Here is a 17418-nt window from a genome sequence, read left to right as displayed (position 1 = left end):
CAGTCAAGAATTTGATATTCTTGATTTTCGTCTTATTTTGCCTCTAGAATCTCCTATTAAAATTTTCCCCAGGGGTGGCCGAACACCCTGTATAATGGAATCAATATAGAATCGAGTGTTGCGATAGCTTTGCAGAATTTTGTTGCAACACGATATTTATTTACGATCACAGCCATCGAAGGAAGCTATTAAAGGAAAAAGAAACTTCCTATGAAATTTCTTTTCTTGGGTCTGAAATTTATGCGTGTCTCGTATACGCTAATAAAATATCACTTTCGTTTTTATTCGCGACTGTATATTCGAAACGTACGGAATGCGATGGCTGTAGGACAGTGACCGGTGCACGCGCGTTGGATTAACCTAAAATCGGAAAAAAATTCTCATAAATATTGCCGAGCGATCCAGTTTCATGGCACACACGCTATTAAACAGGATTAAACCGAACACGGGGATGATGAATGCGCTGAGTTGTTCTCAATGTAAAAGAGCCGCTCCTTTAAAATTCTCTCGCTCTATTTACATCGTCTCGGATCTCCTGTCATAGTGCATTCCTGTGTTGTTTTTAACGTTTACAATCGCTCTGTGATTTTGCGTCATTGAAATGAAAAGTTATAACCGCCTGTGAATCGAAACTGTTACCGATCGATCGCGATCGAGCGTTTCAAAAGCAACGATTTTCACAGCTCGAACGAAATACAATATATCCGATAATAATCGGACAAATAGTTCGAGTATTATAATAAATCTGTAGAAATTTACCACGTTGCTGATACATTTACAGTAATATTTTTAGAATAAATAGTTTCCAATTTATCTTTCATTTCTAGTATTATGCAATTTTTGCATTACTATGTTCTTTTACTTCGTTAAACTTGAGACTCGAATTACGATCGAAATGCTTTGAATTTCATTTCTGTGAACTGTTGATCAATAATTCGTTTGGTTAACAATTTAATACTCTTTCGTTCGTGTAAGTTTTATCGAGTGAAAAGTGGTTATTATGGGAAGTTAATTCTACTAGTAGCTTATATGGCGTGTGCAGAGCAGCGTTACTAAGTAATCTCGACGAGATTGCGAGCACATGTTATCCAGACAATTTCTGCAACATTACAAATTGTTATGATCAAATTGTAATAGTAATGTTCAATCCTCAAGGAGCGTATACCTTTTAGAACTTATGATATCGCATACTCACTAGCCGCGATGAACTCGCGTAGATAAGAAAAGGGGAAACCAAATTGATTCGACGATCCGTATCTCTTTGGGAATCCAAATATAGCAACTGAATCAGAATAATAAATTCAATCTTGGTTAATACGCGTACGTGTACTCCTGAACATAGTTTAACGCGTTCTATCTTATCGCTCCTAGTTCGTTTCACGATAAACAATCGATATTAGGGCGTTCCAAAAAATATTGCACATTTTAGTCGCTTCATATCGAAACGAAGTCCATTTTTTCACAATCACAAATCACAAATCACGCTTACAAACGTATACAGGGTGTTCGAACACCTCTGGGATAAATTTTAATGGGGGATTCTAGAGGCCAAAATAAGACGAAAATCAAGAATATCAATTTCTTGACTGAGGCTTCGTTAGAAAATGATTAAAAAATTGAATTAAAAAATTTCAAATCATTCTGAAAAAATTATTTTTGGTTGCGGGGGTCAATTATAATCATTTTTGGTGAACAGACATACCCTCGAAATCCTACATACTTTTGAGAAAAAAATTCAAGAAGGTGTACATAACCCCGAAATCCTACGCATTTTCAAGAAAAAAATTCTTTACCGAAAATCTAATGTGAGGCCAGAAATGCTTCTCTGAATTTTCATGCGAATCTTTAGAACGTCATAACTTCTGAACGGATTGAACGATTTTAATGTTTAAAAAAGCAAACTACGCGTATTTTGGTGGAGAGTATGTACAAATCGCAAAAATATTCGAAAAGTTGTTCCTTGACCCCGTAAAATGAGAAAAACCCCATAAAAATGGTCCAATCTTCAAACAGCCATAACTCCTACAATTGTGAATATATTTCGATGAAACTTTTTTCTGAAGTAGAGCTCATGGGTACCTACGTATAGCACCAAACAAAATAACTAAAAATGAAAATCGATTTTTTAAGAAAAATCGACAGGGGGTAGGTGCCTAAATTTTTCGACGAAAAAAAAAAATTTTAAATTGTTCTGAAAAAATTATTTCCGGTTGCGGAGGTCAATTACAATTATTTTTGATGAATAGACATACCCCCGAAATCCTACCCAGTTTCGAGAAAAAAATTCGAGAACGTGTGAAATTTTTCGACAAAATTAAGAAGTTTTAAATCGTTCTGGAAAAATTATTTTCGGTTGCGGGGGTCAATTACAATCATTTTTGGTCATTAGACATACCCCCGAAATCCTATCCACTTTCGAGAAAAAAAATCGGGAAGGTGCTGAAATTTTTCGGCGAAAAAAAATTTGTCAAATCGTTATGAAAAAATTATTTTTAGTTGTGGGGGTTAATTACAATCAATTTTGGTCAATACACATAGCCCCGAATTCCTACGCACTTTCGAGAAAAAAATTCCTTAGTGAAAATCTAATATGAGGCCAGAAATGGTTCTGCGAAATTTCACGCGTATCTTTAAAACGTCATAACTTCTGAACGGATTAGAGGATTTTAATGTTTCAAACGGCAAACAACGCGTATTTTGGTGAAGAATATGTAAAAATTCTAACAACATTGAAAAAGTTGTTCCTTGACTCCGTAAAATGAGAAAAACCCCATAAAAATGGTCCAATCTTCAAACAGCCATAACTCCTACAATTGTGAATATATTTCGATGAAACTTTTTTCTGAAGTAGAGCTCATGGGTACCTACGTATAGCGCCAAACAAAATGACTAAAAATGAAAATCGATTTTTTAAGAAAAATCGACAGGGGGTAGGTGCCTAAATTTTTCGACGAAAAAAAAAAATTTCAAATTGTTCTGAAAAAATTATTTCCGGTTGCGGAGGTCAATTACAATTATTTTTGATGAATAGACATACCCCCGAAATCCTACCCAGTTTCGAGAAAAAAATTCGAGAACGTGTGAAATTTTTCGACAAAATTAAGAAGTTTTAAATCGTTCTGGAAAAATTATTTTCGGTTGCGGGGGTCAATTACAATCATTTTTGGTCAATGGACATACCCCCGAAATCCTACCCACTTTCTAGAAAAAAATTCGGGAATGTGTGAAATTTTTCGACGGAAAAAAAAAATTTCAAATCGTTTTGAAAAAATTATTTTCGGTTGCGGGGGTCAATTACAATCATTTTTGGTCAATGGATATACCCCCGAAATCCTGCGCATTTTCGAGAAAAAAATTCAAAACAGGCTGAACTTTAAACGTTAATAACTTCTTAACGAAGCCTCCATCAAGAAATTGATATTCTTGATTTTCGTCTTATTTTGGCCTCCAGAATCCCCCATTAAAATTTTTCCCAGGGGTGGCCGTACACCCTGTATAGGAGCTTGTATAAAATAATATATTCCAATTATTTGAAACGTCGTAATTAAGATTTTATAGCCTGTGACACATCGATGTTAGCAATCAAAGTAGATATAAAAAGAGAAAAAAAAATGTTTAATATATACAATTTATGCAGGCTTTCAGTTGGACTCTTTATCAGCGTTCTCGTTTTTGTTCTTTGAAAGTGCCTACGAGCGAATTCTGTAGATTGTATCATTTTTATTCTATTCTTAATATGTTGCACGCAAGTATCTTCAGGGACACGCAACATTTCAATCGAATCTGGTTCAACCGACGTCAATCCGCATTAATGTTCTTCATTTACGGGACAGTTGGTTAGCTCTTGACATTTTAAGGTGGCGCCGTCTGACAAGTATGACAACGTTGGCGCAGCAAAGCGTGTTGCCCCGTTGCTTAATTGCCGTTTAGTAACTCTCGGTAAAAGTTCACGGTTGGTTATCTAGAATCGAAAATGCACAATCGATCCGCGTTACCGACGCCCGCGCGCCGAAAATGACGAACAAGACCGGGAAACTTTCTCCGCGTACTGGTTTCACCGCATCGACAGTTTTCCCGTCAGCGTCTCCAAGATTGCCTTATCGATTTAATTAACGTTTCGCGTTCGCTGCTCGTATCGAACTGAAGCGGAATGTTAATTATAAAATTTCCCGAACAACGAAAAACAAAACCGACCGATTTGCTGGTTTTCACGGGGATTACAAGTCGTTAGTCGTATCGAGGGGCCCCGGTTTCGTTCCGATCACGATCGAATTAGATACCGCGAACGATTTAAAATGGAACTGTTCCCCGGTGTCGGGACGTTTCTACTTAATTTCGAGTCGGTATCGTAAACGTGACCCGTTCTTATAACGCAATAGCAAGATCATAAGCGGCGTTCGTGCGTTCTTGAGCGCGTAATGACGTGCGAATTTATAGATCTAATGGATCTAATAATGTCTTTGCTAGCAGCCGTTGCGCGAAGTTGTAAATCAAAGAACGATCGATACGAATCGCCAAGTCTCGTTAAGAGGTATGTCTGGTTTTGACAGAAAAGTTTCTTATTTTCTTAAGATTCTGTGCCTTGGAGAGTGTGCAACGAAAGTGTATTTTTTTTAACAAAACTATTCTATATTACTCTGAAATATACAGGGTGTTCGGCCACCCCTGGGAAAAATTTTAATGGGGGATTCTAGAGGTCAAAATAAGACGAAAATCAAGAATACTAATTTGTTGATGAAGGCTTCGTTAAACAGTTATTAACGTTTAAAGTTCCGACTGTACTGAATTTTTTTCTCGAAAGTGGTTAGGATTTCGGGGGTATGTCTAATGACCAAAAATGATTGTAATTGACCCCCACAACCGAAAATAATTTTTCCAGAACGATTTAAAACTTCTTAATTTTGTCGAAAAATTTCACACGTTCTCGAATTTTTTTCTCGAAACTGGGTAGGATTTCGGGGGTATGTCTATTCATCAAAAATAATTGTAATTGACCTCCGCAACCGGAAATAATTTTTTCAGAACAATTTGAAATTTTTTTTTTTCGTCGAAAAATTTAGGCACCTACCCCCTGTCGATTTTTCTTAAAAAATCGATTTTCATTTTTAGTCATTTTGTTTGGCGCTATACGTAGGTACCCATGAGCTCTACTTCAGAAAAAAGTTTCATTGAGATATATTCACAATTGTAGGAGTTATGGCTGTTTGAAGATTGGACCATTTTTATGGGGTTTTTCTCATTTTACGGAGTCAAGGAACAACTTTTTCAATGTTGTTAGAATTTTTACATATTCTTCACCAAAATACGCGTTGTTTGCCGTTTGAAACATTAAAATCCTCTAATCCGTTCAGAAGTTATGACGTTTTAAAGATACGCGTGAAATTTCGCAGAACCATTTCTGGCCTCATATTAGATTTTCACTAAGGAATTTTTTTTCTCGAAACTGCGTAGGAATTCGGGGCTATGTGTATTGACCAAAATTGATTGTAATTAACCCCCACAACTAAAAATAATTTTTTCATAACGATTTGACAAATTTTTTTTCGCCGAAAAATTTCAGCACCTTCCCGATTTTTTTTCTCGAAAGTGGATAGGATTTCGGGGGTATGTGTATTCACCAAAAACGATTGTAATTGACCCCCACAACCGAAAATAATTTTTCCAGAACGATTTAAAACTTCTTAATTTTGTCGAAAAATTTCACACGTTCTCGAATTTTTTTCTCGAAACTGGGTAGGATTTCGGGGGTATGTCTATTCATCAAAAATAATTGTAATTGACCTCCGCAACCGGAAATAATTTTTTCAGAACAATTTGAAATTTTTTTTTTTCGTCGAAAAATTTAGGCACCTACCCCCTGTCGATTTTTCTTAAAAAATCGATTTTCATTTTTAGTCATTTTGTTTGGTGCTATACGTAGGTACCCATGAGCTCTACTTCAGAAAAAAGTTTCATCGAAATATATTCACAATTGTAGGAGTTATGGCTCTTTGAAGATTGGACCATTTTTATGGGGTTTTTCTCATTTTACGGGGTCAAGGAACAACTTTTCGAATATTTTTGCGATTTGTACATACTCTCCACCAAAATACGCGTAGTTTGCTTTTTTAAACATTAAAATCGTTCAATCCGTTCAGAAGTTATGACGTTCTAAAGATTCGCATGAAAATTCAGAGAAGCATTTCTGGCCTCACATTAGATTTTCGGTAAAGAATTTTTTTCTTGAAAATGCGTAGGATTTCGGGGTTATGTATAATGACCAAAAATGATTGCAATCGACTCTTGTAACCGAAAATAATTTTTCCACAGCGATTTGAAATTTTTTAATTTTGTCGAAAAATTTCACATCTTCTCGAATTTTTTTCTCGAAAATGGGTAGAATTTCGAGGGTATGTCTAATGACCAAAAGTGATTGTAATTGACCCCCATAGATAAAAATAATTTTTTCAGAACGATTTGAAATTTTTTAATTTCGTCTAAATAGTTACCTCTTATAGTTTCTTTATTACTGTATTTTGTTAATTTTAATATCGCGTAGGACCTTCGTTGCTGTCCAATGCTCGAGAAACGAGTACAATTAGACGAACAAAAGAGGAATTTCATAGTTTTTTGATTACTGTATTTTGTTAATTAATATCGCGTAGGACCTTCGTCCAATGCTCGCCGAGCGGTTGATTTTATCGCGAAAGAAATACGGGAAACGAGCGAATTAACAATTTTACCGGTCAAACTTAATCTTCGTCGTAGGGATCAAACAACCGTGGCGAATTCTTTCGCGCCCGCGGTGTTGCAATACGCCAAACACGATATATCGCCGCGGAACTACCTCGGAAACTCGAGATCTTGTTAAGTGACGAACATTAATACGGATCACTGGGAGAGAGAACCTGGTTAAATCGTATACGTCACGTGTCGCAGGATATATTTGCATCCGTGCACCGGGCCGACTGCCGGCAAATGCATTACGACCAGCTTATCGAACAGTGACAGTCCGAGTAAATCAATGCTCGAGACACGGGGATGCCGGCTAATAATAAGAATCGTTCCTGCGGCCACTGTCGTTCCTGTCACACGTGACATTGCAAACCATAAAGCCCTCGTACCACGACGCCAGGGTCCTGATCGACTCCCTCCTACGAGTTCTTGTTACAACTTGCGACTCCTGGCTGTCCATTTTCTCCTATTGTTACCTTCTACACCCCTATTAATTACTTCGATCGCGCTCGATGCGATCGTTCGAAAGATCTCCCTATGGTCAACAAAATTTATACGAGAGCTTCTAACATTGCAATATTCCTACAGGATCTACGAGCCTTTTAATTTCGTGATTCGTTTCTCTTTTAAGCAACCCTTGGGTGTGCTACAAATGACATCCTTTAAGGGTGGAAACCACTGTGATGAGATTTTTTTATATCTCTTTTCAATTCTTGGGGATTTAAGAATGAAGATGAAATATTAAAGTGAAATTTGCAAAAATGACAAAGTTATCGTTTGTGGCGCTGCTTTGCTACGGGGTAGGAGCTCGCGAGAATCTTGTAGGAGGATGGAAAAGGAAAGGAGGGGGCGCGTTTTGTCCAGGTTTGCGAGCGGACTTGTTAGTAAGGCTTTATAACAGGCCCTGCCTTGGACGACTAGGATATTGACAAGTTGGACAAGGAATGTATGTGTATAGCAACCGAGGGGTCAATCGAGCGCTTGTGAGAACGCGACCCCTCTGGTGGCGAGCATGGGAAGCGACGCTTTTTACTTCGGAACATTCGATTGAAACTCTTATTATTTCTGCTGTGGGGAAGCTTTCGTACGAATGGGAAGTGTTTTCCTCGAGATAACTATGCGAATCAAGAGTATTTAGTCTAGAGCGATAAGTGGTGCGAATGAAATGTACCGATACACGACTAAAGCGATGGCTATTCAGGATTATTCTAAATAACGAAGGTCCTCGATATTAAAACTGAACCACAGACACATATCGATATTACGAATGTAATAATTAATATTCTTATACGAAATTTGTACAAGAAGCAGTTCAAGAAATGTACTTTCGAAAACATTAAACATTTATCAGAAGTTTCATAGTAACGCCCAAAAAAATTCTTGAAAATTGCCACTATTTTCCGATTTCCTCCCTTAACTTATAATTTTTGCTTGCAGATGGAACGAAATAAGAAGAAAAATTATTCTGTCAGACGCGAAGATCGTCGGAGCATTCTCGCCTGCAAACTGAGTAAGTGATACTGAAATAAATCTTTTAAAAACTTTGTTTTCCGTGGAAGTAATTTCAATATTTATCTTTTTTCGATCCCCGATTTTCCATCCGGATGGAAAGTCGGGGTTCGACGAAAAAATTTAGCAAAAAAGAAGGAAAGTGAAAAAACCGTAGACCAATTTCAGTAATTAATACCGTGACTCGGACGTTTGAAAGCACACTGCACGCCGACGAATGTAATTGGAACTTTCGAGAACATAATATACGAGCAGCATGGTTTTATCCAGAGTAGGTCTACGGTCAATAATCTAAGCTTGTTCGGTAAATTCATAATGGATGCATTACAGACTACCAACCGGGTAGATATAGTTTTTGCTGACCTTAACACGTTCACCGCGATACGGAACATGTATGCTTCGTATCGTACCTTCGTTCCTCGCGAGTCATATTTTATTCAACCTTCGTTCCCTGCTAAGACGTTATCTGCGTCCAAAGTACAACTCGATCAGAAACAAATCTAGGCCTGTATTTTTATGGTTCTGCCAGGTACGAACGTCAAGTAACACCGCCAAACACTAAACCGTAGAATTGAAAGAGCCTTTGACTTTACCTGTAAACCAATCTTATATGAAGAAGTTGTTATTCGAGTTCCAGGATGATTAAATTTTTATTTTCCTTACCAACGCAGGTGAAAATGTCTAAGAATCACGGGATTATCACAAAATCGATCGAATTAGTAGTTGAAAAACCTCACCTTATTCGAACCTTGTAAATTTTCTATTACCATTAATGGTACGATTGTTCGATTTTCCTGGTTTTTTAGTACGCATAGTTTCGAGACCGAGTATCTTAAAACAGTTCGATCGAGCATGAAAAGAAACGAAACGCGTGGGTAGGAGTTCAAAGAGACGAGGACTTACTTTTTCGTAGAAAGTGGCTGTCGTATCGTCGGGTATATCGTCCCGATATCGTCGAAAATTTAGCTAGATTAGACGCGGAACGTCGTAATCGACGACCTCCCAGGCACGATCAGATTTTATGACGAAGACCTGTTAACAGTCTCTCGATTATGTTCCACTTTATCTAATGCTTCCCAGGGCTCGATCGTAGATTACACTTACGCGGGCCAACAGCCACTCTGAGATAAACTTTAACGTAGTCGCGTCGTAGATTATACTGCACTTGAACGTCACGCGAAGTGTGCTCTTTGCGTATCGATGACGTGCGTCATCGCCACCTACGAATCTGTCCGATTGGTGGTAAACGAGAGGAAAAAAAAAGGTAAGGGGAAGCGATCTGTGGAACGTCACTCGTTCCAGCAGTCTTTCAATAATATTTATACCCACCCCCGCCCGAGGAACTCGAAGAATGTTATTTTCTTAAAGCGTGGGCGAAGGATAGCCGCGTAATCAGTTTTCGAATTGGCCTTTCCATTGATTGACACTCGACGGCGTAATCAGCTACTCGCATCTTCCGAAATCGTGCTTCTTACGCGACAGGGGACTCCATAAAATTTCGAACCGCGACGGGAACGTTAGAAATTATCGTACGAATTCCTGCGGGAACTCGTCATCCTCTCAAACCCACGTTTCCACGTTACCAAGCCTTCAGAGGCAAGATAGCTGATACGTCGATCTTTTTTACGTGCAATTAGTTACGATCAATGGAACTGATATTCTTCCATCGAAAAAAGATTATTTCAATTAACACGTAACGAGATAAAAATATTAGTGAAACATTGCACATTATCATCATTATTGTTAACAGAATAGTAATGAATATAATAATGAATTTCTTTTACTTTTTATTAATCGTAGGTGAACCGCCGAGTATTTTCAGCGTCTGTTGTTTATCGTTCTCACGTTTCGATACGGAACACTTCGAACGGGTTTTCTGTCTCGTCGAAAGAACCTAACAGGTTACTTGGGGGCGTCGAAATTCGAACCTTAGATCGAAATAGCCATGATTCGGCCGATTCTCGAGGGATAAACGCACCCCGAACGAGTATCCTTGTACGCGCAACAAGATACAGAAACAAAAGATCGACCTAAGCAAACAGAGTCTGGTGAAGGGCGTGAGTAAAACACGCGTGGGATTCTCACTGTTTCGAGTGGCGCTAGCCACTGGCCGAGAACGATTCTCACAGTAATTATGTGGATTTTAGAGACCTCGAAAGACAAACCATCCGAAACAAACGGTTCCTGTGGATAAGGAACACCTTCGTCTGTTTGTTTTCCCGTTCCTTTTCGAAATTAACCCTCGAGCTCGACGCGTATCGTTCCGAGGGATGCAACCGACTTAACGGGGGATTCTTGTCTAACAGAGTGTCAAAATTAAAGTTTCCTTTTTAATTCTTTTCGTAAATTAAAACTCCTATCGCACTGGACTTTTTGGAACGCGAAGAGAGACCCTTGAAATACAGGGTGTTCGGCCAACTCTGGGAAAAAGTTTAACGAGAGATTCTAGAGATCAAAATAAGACGAAAATCAAGAATAGCAATTTGTTGGTAGAGGCTTCGTTAGAAAATGATTAAAAAATTGAATTAAAAAATTTCAAATCATTCTGAAAAAATTATTTTTGGTTGCGGGGGTCAATTATAATCATTTTTGGTGAACAGACATACCCTCGAAATCCTACCCACTTTCGAGAAAAAAATTCATTACTGAAAATATAATGTCAGACCAAAACTGTCTGGTTACCCTGAAAAAAAAAATTTTAAATCGTTCTAAAAAAATTATATTTAGTTACAGTGGGCAATTACAATCATTTTTGGTGAATAGACATACCCCCGAAATCCTACCCACTTTCTAGAAAAAAATTCGGGAATGTGTGAAATTTTTCGACGGAAAAAAAAAATTTCAAATCGTTTTGAAAAAATTATTTTCGGTTGCGGGGGTCAATTACAATCATTTTTGGTCAATGGACATACCCCCGAAATCCTACGCATTTTCGAGAAAAAAATTCGGGAATGTGTGAAATTTTTCGACGGAAAAAAAAAATTTCAAATCGTTTTGAAAAAATTATTTTCGGTTGCGGGGGTCAATTACAATCATTTTTGGTCAATGGACATACCCCCGAAATCCTACGCATTTTCGAGAAAAAAATTCGGGAATGTGTGAAATTTTTCGACGGAAAAAAAAAATTTCAAATTGTTTTGAAAAAATTATTTTCGGTTGCGGGGGTCAATTACAATCATTTTTGGTCAATGGACATACCCCCGAAATCCTACGCATTTTCGAGAAAAAAATTCGGGAATGTGTGAAATTTTTCGACGAAAAAAAAAAATTTCAAATCGTTTTGAAAAAATTATTTTCGGTTGCGGGGGTCAATTACAATCATTTTTGGTCAATGGACATACCCCCGAAATCCTACGCATTTTCGAGAAAAAAATTCGGGAATGTGTGAAATTTTTCGACGAAAAAAAAAAATTTCAAATCGTTTTGAAAAAATTATTTTCGGTTGCGGGGGTCAATTACAATCATTTTTGGTCAATGGACATACCCCCGAAATCCTACGCATTTTCGAGAAAAAAATTCGGGAATGTGTGAAATTTTTCGACGAAAAAAAAAAATTTCAAATCGTTTTGAAAAAATTATTTTCGGTTGCGGGGGTCAATTACAATCATTTTTGGTCAATGGACATACCCCCGAAATCCTACGCATTTTCGAGAAAAAAATTCGGGAATGTGTGAAATTTTTCGACGGAAAAAAAAAATTTCAAATTGTTTTGAAAAAATTATTTTCGGTTGCGGGGGTCAATTACAATCATTTTTGGTCAATGGACATACCCCCGAAATCCTACGCATTTTCGAGAAAAAAATTCGAGAGATTAAAATAAGACGAAAATCAAGAATAGCAATTTGTTGGTAGAGGCTTTGTTAAAAAGTTATTAACATTCAAAGTTCCGCTATCGCGCGCACGGAGCTGTTCGCAGATTGCAGTCTCACAGGCGGAACTTGAAACGCTAATAACTTTTTAACGGAGCCTCCATCAACAAATTGGTATTCTTGATTTTCGTCTTATTTTGGCCTCTAGAATCTCCCTTTAAAATTTTTCGCATATTTCTTTAATCCATTCTTTATTATCTTTTATTAAATAATAGCCTAGTGTTTTAATCCGATCCGACATAGGCAGGTTTCCACAGGTACTGAACGTGAAAATTTTTTTTTTGTGTCTATAATAATATTTTCTTCGTTTAGGATGGAATTTTCATTTTGTACGAAAGGAAATTAAAAGGGAAATTTAAATTTTCTCCGCTCGAACAACTGTGTTTAAAAATGAAAAGAATCGAGGTTCTATATAAGCTAACAATATTATCGCAGCCTGGATTCGACCATGAACCAGCGTGCAATTTTCCTCGAGTGGATGGTTTTAGATTTCTTAACGAAACGGGGTGCATCGAGAACGGTATTAAAGAAACCGTTTGCGATACGAGGTGGTTTTACGGAACGGGCTTGGTCTGGTTTGTATCTTTACGGTTCGCGTTTATTGAAGCTACGCGATAAAAGCCGACAGGCCATATATATGCCTTGCAATGGTCGATCCGTAATTAAAGCTCGTGCGTTGCGATCCTAAGGAGACAGAAATCTAAAAAGCGGTTGATTAATTAATCGATCAATTTTACGAAAACTTGTATTTCTTCTCGAATAATTCCCCACGAGTTCCATGAGATTAACAATACGTACCGGGTTCGTGAACTTTTAGTAAAAAATTCTTGGGATAATTAAAACCTTTGTTGGCTCTGACATCGTTAGTTTAATCGCATTGACTAACCCATTCGTCGTCCGTGTCCGTTTTCGCGTGACATTATGCCTTTAATTGCCGTGACAATGACTGACACGCGTCACTGTGGCAATTAAAAATCCTATTGTCATGACATTCCAATCGCTGTTCCGATCGTTACGGTGTCGAGTCAAGATTTTCAAGGCAATGTCGCGAGTTGTCCACAGTGAAAACTAGATCGCGTCGCTGTCACATTGTTGTAACGGTACTGCATTTTTCGAATTTCTCGTTACAGTAGCACCTGAAACTTTTACTATTCAACTTGACACACGAACATCGTAATGTAACGTTCCTTCTTCACGCGATCTATAAACCATAACGGCTATAACAGCCTCCATCAAGAAATTGGTATTCTTGATTTTCGTGTTATTTTGGCCTCTAGAATCCCCCATTAAAATTTCTCCCAGGGTTGACCGAACACCCTGCATAGTAGGAAGCACAATGGCTAGTAAAACAGTGGCGATTCGCACTTTATAAATCTCCTATTGTACAAGCTGAGGGACAAATTACAGTTGCAGGAATCCAGTAGGTAATATACAACGTTGTTAGTGTTCGTCCATCATAGATTTAGTTTCATAAATCTCCGACTGAATAGAAAATTTACAAGTTTCTCGTTAAATCTTCCATTACGGGAACAATGCGGTAATAACTTTCTTTCGCGGGAATAACAAGGCGATAAACTCGAAAATATTCCGCGACCTAAAACGAGAGGCGCGATTCGTTCGACTCTGATCCAGCTACACGGTGCTGGATCACGCGAGGAAGTGAGAGAGAATCCGCGACGTGTTTCCTGAAATATAAACCGCTTAAACAGAAGTGTCAAAGTTATGGCGGTTGGCCGGTGTAAATCCCACGTTGAATGCACTTTAAACGAAGGCGTTTATAATATTGTCAAACGGTGCGTTACGAGCTTGCAAGGGAACACGTTGGATAGCAGCGCACACGCACGCCATAACCCCCAGGGGCACGTCTTAACGCGGTATGGTGTTTAAATAGCTGTCATGGTTCGCCCTAACGAGAGACAATTCTTATATTCGAGGCGAAATTTCGAAACAATGAATTACTATACGAACCAGAGAATATTCAGGACAGACTTAATCCTTTGGAAGGTTACGATAAACAGGTCGCTCAGGAATTACGTGGGACGATCCATGCTTTATCAAGGATCACGAAATTAGCTCTGAGAGTTCGAGAAATCGTAATAAAAGAAATAAAGTCAAAGTCAAGTATTGTATCCTCCAATTCCTGTACGCTGGTTCCGTAGATCTCTTTCAAATCTAACATTTTAGTCCGGTATCCTGTATCGTTGCAACGCAACCCGTTATTTGGTCGTTGTAATTCCACGAAGGGAAGAGCGACGATAGAGCGAAAGGTTGTTAATTTTACGGGAAACGTACTAATTACTCGCATCAAAGTCGGGGAGCCACGTTCGTCGAAAAAAATCCCAATAAGATCAGAAGGGAACGAAGACACCAAAGACGGTGATTAAAACAAGCAAGCCGACCGACACACGAAATACTGACAGTTCTGACAGTCGACAGGATTGTGGGCGGCGAGAGGCGTGAGCCCCTTCCGGCGCAATGGAAATTCGCGAAAAAATAAAGTAACTGCCCCTTTAGACCGCCCTTTGTATCTGCCGAGGAGAAGCGTCCCTAATTGATCCCATTTCGTGTCACGCCACCATTCACTGCTTCGTTCGAGCTGCTTCTCGGGATGCATTATCTTCGAGGTAAACTGCCGTCGTTTAAAAAGTACTAGAAAGTCTCCGGACATTATCCCCTTTTAAATACGCGTCCCGTAAAACGTGTCACGCGTGAGATTTTGTTTATTTGTTCGTGCTTTAACCTGTTAACCGTGTCGTTTCTTCCCCCACGTACGCCCTCCGCGCGTGTAATTACAAACGGCCAAAGACGATTCGACTCGTTACGTCTTAATTTAGTTCTAACATGACTGCACGGATGAAATCACAGAGGCTCGGGGATAAATAAATATCTTTACAAAATTACATAGAAAGGGGCGGATTTTTATTGTTCATTTATAGAAAAGGATTAAATATATTGTCGCGATACACAATTAATATTTTACTTGACGGATAATCTTTAAAATAGAATATGTAAATGATATATCGATCTGCTCTGTTGAAAATTATTAAATTTTCGTGGCAATTTAAATCGTTTTCTTTATTCGTTTGTCCATGAAAATTACATACAGGATATAAAAAAGTAATGCATTTTTATTGGATTATCAGAATAAGAATACTAATTTGTCGATGGAGGCTTCTTTAAAAAGTTATTAAGGTTTAAAGTTCCGCTCGTACTGAATTTTTTCCTAGAAAGTGGGTAGGATTTCGAAGGTAGGTCTATTCACCAAAAATGCTTGTAATTGACCCCTGTAACTAAGTATAATTTTTTTAGTATGATTTGAAATTTTTTAATTTCGTCTAAAAATTTCAGTATCTACTCGAAATGCTCATGTTTTATTTCCTTTTCCGCCACTTGGCGCTTTTCATGCGTAAAATAGTTTCGCCTGGACTTTTATCCGCGTTACAACGTTGGAGGTTGTAAATCATATCGGTAACGTTGCTTGTCAAAAGTCCGAGTTTTATCACACCTTCCACACCCTTTCTACGATCGCGCGAAGAGTCGTAACAATGGCAGCGAGAATCTGGGCCGGTACCAAAGGTAGTACGTCATATTTCTCGTCTGTCCGCCACTGCGATTCAATAACGCCGATGAATAATGCGTTTGTTCGACAAGAAATTGCAGGATAATTGGAAGCCACGTTGGAATTTCCAGGGGTGCGAAGGGGGAGCGTAGAAACGGCGCCAGTACAATGGTAAAACGCCATTGCTCGACGAGAAATCAAATATTTCATTTCAATATCGAAAGAGGCCAAAACTTTGACATTTCTATCAAATTCAACGCTCGTGCAATCCTTGTGTTTAGGCAAGTTTAAACTAATAATTACTTAATATATTTCAATACAATTATTTGAAAATTCATGTGATTCTTCGTTGGTTCATTATTTTTTGAATGCTTCGAAGGAAAGTTGATTTCCATTTACCAACTTGAAAATAATTCAGTTGAGATTGAGAGTCCACTCGAGGGTTAATTTTATAGAAGCTACGAAGTACAATGTTATTATTGTTAAGTGATTATTGGTAAATTCTATTGCATGTATATGTAACGTTCCTCGATAACAACAAATTGTACAATTTAAGTATTTAAATCCGTCAAATAATAGTTTTCTCTATGAACGACCGTTCCGTTCTTCTTTCGAAGTCAGTTCGATTCCAATGCTCGCACGATGGGTGTCGGAAGAAACAAATTAAGGAGGTATTGCTGTCCAGACTGTCAATTTCACGGTCCTTTTTGTGATTTTTTTTTTTAACGATAGAAGCTATAACTCTCGCAATTTTTAATATTTTTTGATGAAAAAAATACTATACATACCTATAAGACACGTAAATGTCAGTACAAAACAACCTACCTGTCGTTAAGAAAAAAACCACAAAGAAAGGCCGAAGAAATGACAGCCTAGACAGCAATACTCCCTTAACCCTTAAATGCATGATGATGTATATGTACATCAGTGTTTTCTTCCTTACATAATTTCTAAACGGTAATTCAAACACAGTATTTTTTACTTTTAATAGGTGCTAAAAATATCTATCTTAGTTTTTGAACGCAAACTTTCATGATATGGCAGTTCACTTTTTTAACTGACAAAATTTGGCAGTTTGGCGCAACACTTTCAAATACACACTTTGGCGGTGAAATTGTAATTTCATTTTAGTGGATACTAAATAGTATTATTACGTGCAAAAAGTCATTCACTGCAGTAAGCCTAATTCGAAGACAATCGTATAATAGAATAGTACTTAGGGTACATTATTAATAGTAACTGTAATGCATACTGATGTAAATCTACATCAGTAAGTTTTCTTTATAAAAATATACTTTTTAGAAAAAAAAAATTTTTCTTTATTTTTCCCTTAATCTATGTTTAATTATCTACCTGTTTCAATTTATTGTATTTAAAAAGGAAAAATCATGCATTTAAGGGTTAAGCGTAGAAATGCGTTCCACGATCCTTACGCTGTCGATAGAAGGATGTTAAAATTGAAAAAGTGTACGATCGATCTCGCGGGGCCGCAGGAAAAATGGCGGCTCATAAACGAACGGAGTTACATTTACGACCGATTCTTATTAAATTATGCTTCGTTACGGGGCACGGCTGCATTCCCCGTCTATCCGACAATGCCCGTATCGAAATATCGTCGATTATTTATTTATCGACGCGATCTGGGTTAGGTCCTCGTAAACCGAAAACACGGGACTAGTCGTGGCAGGCGGATAACGCGTAGAGATCGAATCTCGATCGGGGGAGCCCGGGTGTCGCGTCGGGGGGTCCGTGGTCTACGACAGGACC

The 17418-nt window shown here is 38.0% G+C and overlaps 2 protein-coding genes across 2 annotated transcripts in view; one reads left to right on the top strand and one right to left on the bottom strand.

Annotated features, from left to right (window-relative positions):
* The window catches only part of LOC143347706 (uncharacterized), a 134534-nt gene that overhangs the window by 47845 nt on the left and 69271 nt on the right, over positions 1-17418 (bottom strand). The gene's annotated exons all lie outside the window — the stretch shown is intronic.
* Positions 1-17418, top strand: part of LOC143348473 (uncharacterized) — a 129837-nt gene that overhangs the window by 50131 nt on the left and 62288 nt on the right. The window contains exon 2 of the mRNA XM_076778700.1: positions 8152-8224. Coding sequence (XP_076634815.1) covers positions 8152-8224 — 73 coding nt within the window. The remainder of the gene's footprint in view (positions 1-8151; positions 8225-17418) is intronic.

Source organism: Colletes latitarsis, chromosome 11, assembly GCF_051014445.1.
Source record: "Colletes latitarsis isolate SP2378_abdomen chromosome 11, iyColLati1, whole genome shotgun sequence".
NCBI lineage: Eukaryota > Metazoa > Arthropoda > Insecta > Hymenoptera > Colletidae > Colletes > Colletes latitarsis.
Note: the sequence above shows the minus strand (reverse complement) of the source record. Positions and strands in the feature narration are given on the sequence as shown.